The sequence below is a fragment of the Sinocyclocheilus anshuiensis genome, unplaced genomic scaffold (genome assembly GCF_001515605.1).
Source record: "Sinocyclocheilus anshuiensis isolate Anshui unplaced genomic scaffold, SAMN03320099.WGS_v1.1 scaffold2, whole genome shotgun sequence".
Classification (NCBI taxonomy): Eukaryota; Metazoa; Chordata; class Actinopteri; order Cypriniformes; family Cyprinidae; genus Sinocyclocheilus; species Sinocyclocheilus anshuiensis.
In genome coordinates this window covers 865003-872994 of record NW_015542337.1, presented here as the reverse complement: position 1 = coordinate 872994, position 7992 = coordinate 865003, and the positions used below count along the sequence as shown (strand labels likewise).

Here is a 7992-nt window from a genome sequence, read left to right as displayed (position 1 = left end):
GAGAGAGCGAGAGAGAGAGAGAGGGATGCTGGGGAATGTGAAGTGGACCTGTAAGGGCACTTGATGCAGACACATCACCTTTTGTGGAAGACTGGTGGGGAGGAATCGTTGGATCTAAAAGTAGGGCACCGTTGTGAGCTTGTACCACTTGACAGTCTCTCTGCTCAGGTCAAAGTCTTTAAGGCTGAGGGTGATGCCACCCAAATAGCAGTTCTCTCGCAGAGACTCCGCACTGAGCACGCTCAGTTGAAGTTCCCTTTGTTTCAGGGTTTCCTTACTGTAGCCGCTGTACACCAGCTATGAGCAAAGAGAGAAGGAAGTTGATTATTAGCTTTAGAATAAAGCATGCATGGTTAAATAGGTAGGTTTTACTTACCATTTCATTAAATGTCGGGTTCCTAGTTTTCCTGGCGATCTTTGTTTTGCGTTTGGAGGTTTTGTGGGGGTCTGGGAGAAGGTATGTTTTCACATAAGGGTTTGGGTCTGCACCGTCATTTGATATCTGTGTTTGGGAGAAAAAAAACGAATGAGATTTTGGAATGAACAGGAACTGGGATCAGTTTAAAGACAGGTGCTTTTGATATTTCTTACCAGGTCTTTAATGTGCATGACCATGATGAAGAGTGTGCTGTTTCGGTAGGACACTGACAACTTCACCTCACCCTCCACGCGGCCGGTGGTGGGACTCACTGGAGGCGTATCTGCCAAACAGACATCAAACATATGAAAACAATCATGATAATGTGGTGCGTTCAACTCTAATCTTTAAAATACATTAAAAAAAGATGAAATTCAAAATATGGCACACATACCTGGAGTTTTAGAGAGTCCTTCAACCCCCTCGGTCTTGTCATCTCTCGCAATAGGGTGGAAGAAAGTGTAGATAAGATCACACTAAGAAAAAAAAAATCATTTATTACAGTTACACTACTGTTCTAAAGTTTAGGTTCAGTAAGATTTTTTTTCTGAAAGAAATTATAACTTTTATTAAGCAAGGATGCAATTGATCAAAAGTGACAGTAAAGTTTCAATTTAATGCTGTTCTTTAGAACTTTCTATTCATCAAAGAATCCTATAAGAAATCGAGATTAAAATTTAACTTTAATCTTAATATGTCTTTCAGTATTGATAATAATGTTTCTTGAGCATATGAAAATGATTTCTGAAGGATCATGTGACACTGAAGACTGGAGTAATGGCTGCTGAAAATTCATTAAATCAAATAAATTACATTTTAAAATTCTAAAATAGAATATTATGACTTGTAGAACATAAAAGTCTCTTCAAAAACATTTAAGAAATTCTGACCATGTTACTAAAAACCAATGAATATTCATTTGAGTGACATAATTGGTTGCCTCATCACTCCCAGAGATTAACCAAAAAAACACTACAATTCGATTTTATAATATATTAAAAGCAATAATTGTGTAAGTAAAATTTCAATTCACCCACCTGGGTGACTTCTGTTGAGCTCCTCATCAGATTGTGCACATAGCTGCTCAATTCCACCTTCCTTTTGGATGCCACATCCTTGATATGTGTACGACCCAGCACCATTTTACTGGGAAATCTAGAAACAGGAAAACGACTCTTAGGAACATAGAAGTTTAGAATTTGACCAACCACGGTACAAGAGGTGAACTCATATACCCCGGCAACTTCCACAGAGGGAAAAGGATGGTCAACTTGTTGTGCAGTTCCTGGAACTCATCAAAGGTGCGGAAGACAAACTGCGGCTCATTCTGACCTTCCCTAAGGATCCGTATAACGTACGTCTGAAAGATATGGGAAAAAAAGGAAAATATTTTTTCTTGAAAAGACGATACTAAGCATATTTACAAAATAATTATTTCAGAATCATTGATTTTGTAATAATTTTGATGAAAATTAAACTATTTTTGTTATTACAACATACATAAGGGTAATAAAGGCAACAAAATATATTTCTGTCATGCCAACTCTTGGAGGGATTGGCATGGTAATGTACATGACAATGTTAATGGATTTGGTCTTGGCGGAATAGATCTGCTATGCTGCTGCGGCAGAGCAAGTACTGAGACTTGCTACTGCCAATACATCCACAACATGCTGCTGTGAGCATGTAAGAAATATTGCTGCTGCAAATATAACATACATGAAATAATCCAATATGGCATACATGAATCACCTCGTAGCAGATCTATACATGTGGAGCTGGGGAAGATGGGAGGATTTCTGAAGCAAGCTGCAACTGCTACGCAAACACTAGTCATATATTTGAATGTTGAGCAGCGAGCTCATTGGCTACTGATACAGGAGAGAACCAATCAGCTGTGCCATGTGATAATGATGTCATTAGGTCAGATTGAGTTAGACCTATCGGACTGCGCCATCTAGAGTTTCATGCCAGAACTCTGTATGTATGTATGTTATGTATGTATGTATGTATATATATATAACTGCTTTATAAAATTAGTCTCACATAGTGCTTGTCTGGATTGTATCTCTTCTGAAATGAAAATACAGAGGCATCTCGAATCCTGCCGTCCTGCTTCATAGTGTACGTCCGGGGAGCGAAGGAGAGTATTGGCTCGTCATTGGAGGGAAGCCCAGAGAATCGCAACTGGGCCAGATTATGGATAAAGAAATTAAACTTTGTGGCCACACTGCCCAGACTGGATTCAATCAACCTATAAGAAAAAAGGTGGAGGAAAAGAGACAGGTATTAAAAATGTTATTTAGAGAGCAAAATAAATAAATAAATAAATAAACAAACAATACATTTACCTTGTGAAGAAAATGGTAGCTTCAGCATCTGTAGTCTGAGGTTGAAGAGCATCATACACATATTTAAGATCTTGGACTCCAGTCAGCTCAGGTAAACCTGACTGTGTCATCTGTGTTGAACACACAAATTCAGAATTGATCAATAAACAAGTAAACTGTAAAGCAACAAAAGTCCTAAATGAAGAAAATTATGCAAACAGCTTCCTGTCATTAGGGTTGTGCAATTAATGTCATGTATCTAATATCGGCAAAAACATTTACACAGAGCCCTTCTTGTTGACACAAGATTCTATGGATGACACACAAATGACTGTTTTGTTTGCAATGTGGTGCTGTATAATACCAGAGACAGCAGGTTGAGGAAGAGATTGGAGTGTTTGCGTATCAAGTTGTAGGCTTGGGAGCAAAGGTCAACGAAAAGCTGGAAGCGGCTAGTGGGTCTCTCGCCTCCATTAATGACGTAAGCCATATCAGAGGTTAAGACAAACGGCGCTCGGTCCCTGCAGAGAGAAAAAAAACGAGTAATAAAACCAAACAAAACCACAAACTGGGCAGTCTTACATGGCGTAACTCATCATTCACCTTTTAAAACTCCCAATCATTTGTGCGTGACCCAGGAACTTCCCAAAGTCTATGTGGAACATGTGGCCACTGGAACGCAGCATGATGTTATCGTTGTGACGGTCACAAATGCCTAGGATGTAAGTGGCCACGCAGCATCCTGCGCAGGTGTAGATGAAATTCTCTGAGGCCTGAGAAGAGACGGGTTCGATTAGTTTGAAATAAGATCAAAACCCAATGAACCACATGAACTTGGTCTTGACTAAAGCTGCTATTTATCATCCAGATACCTTCTCATATTCATCCTCAGCAGGGTTATACTTGCGGAGCCACTCTGCAAGAGGTTTGTCCTTAAAGGAGCCCGTCACTCCGTACTCCACCTGAATCTTCCTCAGCGTTTCAGAAGACGGAACCAACTCTACCATGCCTGTGTATCCAAACACAAATGTTATAATAGAAGCAGATGCTACTGTACATTCACAGAGTCACAAAGTCATTTTTAAGATCAAGATTTTACAGCACAACAAATTCATAATCTAGTTTTTCCAAGTCAATTTTCAACATTCTCTCTTATCCGTAGAATTAAATAGGCCATTTTTGTTGTACCTACAATGAATAGGCTATTCATTCACTACTGTTCAAAAGTTTGTGGTCAGGTTTTATTATTATTATAAAAAAAAAAAAATAAAAATAAGGATGCATCTTAAGTGACAGTTAAAACATTTATAAGGTTACAAAAGATTTCAAACAAATGCTGCTCCTTTGAACTTATTAAAGAATCCACAAAAAAACATTAAGCAACACAACTGTTTCAACACTGATAAGAAATGTTTCTTGAGCAACAAATCAGCATATCTGAATGATTTCTGAAGGATCGTGTGACACTTAAGACTGGAGTAATGATGCTGAAAATTCAGCTTTTCTATCACAGGAATAAATTACATTGTAAAATATATTAAAACAGAAAAAAAAACTCTAATTGTAATCAATTTTCACAATATTACAGTTTTACTGTATTTCTAATCAAATAAATGCAGCTTTGGTGAACATAGGAGACCCCTATCAAAAAAATTAAATATCTTACAGACCCCAAACTTTTGAACGGTAATGTAAATCATAATGGTATTTTAAAAAAAATTACATATTTAACTATTTTATTCTAGTTGGAAAATAGTTAAATAGGTTTTAAATGTAGAGCAAAACGTACCTTTATCTTTTCCAGTAGAGATGCATTTAAAGTTGACAATGCGCAGGTCCAGTCCCTCCTGCAGCCAGATCCGATCCATAATCCGAATCATCTGCAGCGCCAACATGTCCTGCCTCAGATCCTCTCCAACCTGAATTACAGTTAAGACAGATAAGCTGTTCGGAAATACCTCAAAAACAAGAGGATCTAGAACTCTGTGCTTAAACATGTAGGTACAAGATTTTTGTTCTACTACTGATTTGACCACTAGAGGGCATGTTCATGACTGAGATGGGACTTTAAATTGGGTTCTTTGTCTGTGGCACATTTTTAAGTGAAGTCTAGTTTCCATCAATCATACATGTTTATAGTTTGAATTCAATGGAAGATCCTACTATTGCAATTAATATAAAAAGAAGCCAACTGCTCTGTCACTACTGTCAAACTAAGGTCATGTAAAACAATAACAAACCTCAGCAGGAATACATTCTGTCTATGGAGGCCCCTTCACTATACTGTACACACACACCTTAAACATGACGTTAATCTCGTCTCCCAGCGGGTCTGCGTTAACCAGTGCAATCTTCAGAGGTACAGCATTGGAATTGAAGAAAGAGCAGGCCTAGTTTCAACAAAAGCAGCACCATGTTACAAAAGCAGCCTCAGGGTTTTGGTTAAATTCTCTTCTTCAACATGGCAACAAAGAGGGTCTTTGAAATGGGGGCAGATCAGACTGGAGAAGAAGAGATGGAGTTCAGTGACACAACTGTGCTGAGTGTGCAAAACTCTACATCTGAAACAGGAAGGAGGGGGGAGTGAGCAAGGATGATAAGGAAGTGAATCACATGTGAATGCTTCCCAGCAAAACGGAACAAAACCTGGCATGACATGAGAACTGAAGAGATCCGTTCCTTGTCAATGTGGTTTTTGAAACCTCTATAGAATTGCTGATAAAATGCATTAATCAGATTGAGAATGTAGGTTCTATAGGGTCAATTTTGTTGACTTTAAGCACTCACCTTGACATTGAGTTCTTTTGCCACCAGACTGGGAGTAATAGGGAGTCGACAGCTGTTCTTCTGGAAGAAAGACTGTACCCTCTCTAGACCCTCCAGCAGCACCATCTACAAAGAACAAACATTCAACTGGATTTGACTGATACGTACTACAACCACAGTCTCATGACTTCAACCCAAAACTCCTGGTAATACTTTAGTATAGAGACCAATTCTCACTATTAACTAGTTGCTTATTAGCATACCTATTATTAACATATTGGCTGTTTATTAGTACTTATAAAGCACATATTCTGCATGATCATATTCTACATCCCTAATCAATAACCAAAACTTAACAACTACCTTACCAACTATTAATATTAATAAAGCAAATTAGGAGTTTACTGAGGCAAAAGTCATAGTTAATGGTTTGCTAATAGCGAGAATTGAACCTTAAAATAAAGTGTAACCAAACTCGTAAGCTTCCATAAACCTTTCAATGTTTATTTCAAATCTACAAGTTGGGAAGTTTGAGTTCGAATAGTTTGCAAGAGCGCTAGTATAAACATTTCGATGCTGTAAAAGCAGACTAGTGAGTATCAGTGTTCTTATTGTTAACTAAAACTAAACCATAAAAACATTCATTACTTGAAATAAAATAAGCATTAACTGAAAAAAAAAAAATAATCATAATATATATATATATTTTTTTTTTTTTTTTTTTTTTCCCAGTTAGATGCAAAGGCAACATTTTCATAAACATGACAAATAAATACAACAAAATTAAATTGAAAACAAAATATAAAAATAAAATATATTTCAAATTATTAACAAAAACTAAGATACTAAAATAATTGACCCGTTCAATGTCCCTGACAATCTCTGTAGTCCCATTTAGCCACTTGTTAGCAACAGCCTTTTTCAAGACACATAAAGCCTGAAGTAAATCATGACTGGTGAATTACTGATGTATTTTATGTCGTAGAATAAAATTACTTGTGTTAACCACAGACCTTATTTCAGATCTTTAAACAATGACCCATTCAAAAACCCAATGACTTCAGAACGATGGAATCGGAAGTACAAAAATGTTAATATGTTTCTGGGTTTTAGGACTCATTCCTGCAGCACTCTTTTTAGCCAAGTCAGACAAAGCCATAACACGATAAAACGTGTTTACAAGTAATAGAGCATTTCAAAGAGCTTTCCATCTGTATGTAAACCACTTGTTCACATGGGAGATAAAAGATGAGGCACTATATGACCAAAAGTATGTGGACACCCCCTTCTGACAGCATGTTTGGCTAGGCCCTTTAATTCCACTGAAGACAGATCTTAATGCTACAGAATACAATGACACTCTTGAGAACTGTGCGTATCCCACTTTGAGACAACGCTTTGAGGAGGACCCTTTTCTATTCCAGCATAACAATAACCTTGAGCAAAGTAGGATCCATATAAAAATGATTTAGTCATTGATTAGCCCTTGTCAGGTCTGTACAAAAACCAAATCGGACCCCACTGAACACATTTGGAATGAATTTGAACACAGCATGTGAGCCAGACATCAATATCTGACCTTACTGATGCTCTTGTGCCTGATTGGAAGTGCCCATTTTTTAAATAACTGCTCAACAGGCACTTATGGGTGTGGTGTATGGGTTTTCATATATTTTTGCCATATTGTGTATCAGTACAAAGCAATATACCAATATTGACTGGATGAGCTGGAGGGATCAAGGGTTCATCCAAATACAATCATCCATTGATCCAATAATCTGTCACAGTTCATTGTACTTATGAGAAAAATACTTTTAAGTGTTTTGCTAGGACTAAAAGTCAAACAGGCCTTTGTTCAACCCAAAAAGAAAACAGAAAAAAAAACTATAGATTCCTGTTATACTTATGTAGCCCTTCCTTTATTTGACGTTTATTCAGATCATGTTTTGAACAGTATTATTAAATTAGATTTTGGAACTAGTTGTTGAACAATTTAGAAAATCCTGCACTTGTTTCCCAGAAGCCTTTGGTTTAAACTCATAGATCCTTACTGGATATAAGAAAACAAACCTACAACTAAAAAAAGGAGCACAAGATTCTGCTGCTGGCATAGATGTACACTATTCATTACAAAATTTGGGGCCAGTAAGATTTTGTAAAAGAAATTAATACTTTTATTCAGCAAGTATGCATAAAATGATCAAAAGTGACAAAACTTTTAAATTCTCAAAAAAAGGGAAAAAAAAAGAAACCCTAAATTTCCTATTCATCAAAGAATTGTGAAAAAATGCAGCATTGTTTCCTCAAAAATATTAAGCATCACAACTGTTTTCAACACTGATTTAATAATAATAATAATAATAATATGTTTTGAGCACCAAATCAGCATATTATAATGATTTCTGAAGGATCATGTGGCACTGTTTTCATTGTATTTTTGATCAAATATATACATCCTTGGTGATAAGCATAAGATGC

At 36.7% G+C, this 7992-nt stretch overlaps 1 protein-coding gene across 2 annotated transcripts in view; it reads right to left on the bottom strand.

Annotated features, from left to right (window-relative positions):
• LOC107691134 (phosphatidylinositol 4-phosphate 3-kinase C2 domain-containing subunit alpha-like) overlaps window positions 1–7992 on the bottom strand; it is a 33218-nt gene continuing 25226 nt past the window's right edge. For both annotated transcript variants that reach the window (XM_016489618.1, XM_016489619.1), the window contains exons 20-33: window positions 5536–5640; window positions 5046–5138; window positions 4538–4667; window positions 3621–3757; window positions 3352–3521; window positions 3113–3269; window positions 2770–2879; window positions 2465–2672; window positions 1654–1778; window positions 1456–1573; window positions 813–894; window positions 592–701; window positions 377–502; window positions 1–297 (exon numbers count right to left, since the gene is read on the bottom strand). In XM_016489618.1, the coding sequence (XP_016345104.1) occupies window positions 115–297; window positions 377–502; window positions 592–701; window positions 813–894; window positions 1456–1573; window positions 1654–1778; window positions 2465–2672; window positions 2770–2879; window positions 3113–3269; window positions 3352–3521; window positions 3621–3757; window positions 4538–4667; window positions 5046–5138; window positions 5536–5640 (1854 nt within the window). In that variant the 3' untranslated portion in view covers window positions 1–114. The remainder of the gene's footprint in view (window positions 298–376; window positions 503–591; window positions 702–812; window positions 895–1455; window positions 1574–1653; window positions 1779–2464; window positions 2673–2769; window positions 2880–3112; window positions 3270–3351; window positions 3522–3620; window positions 3758–4537; window positions 4668–5045; window positions 5139–5535; window positions 5641–7992) is intronic.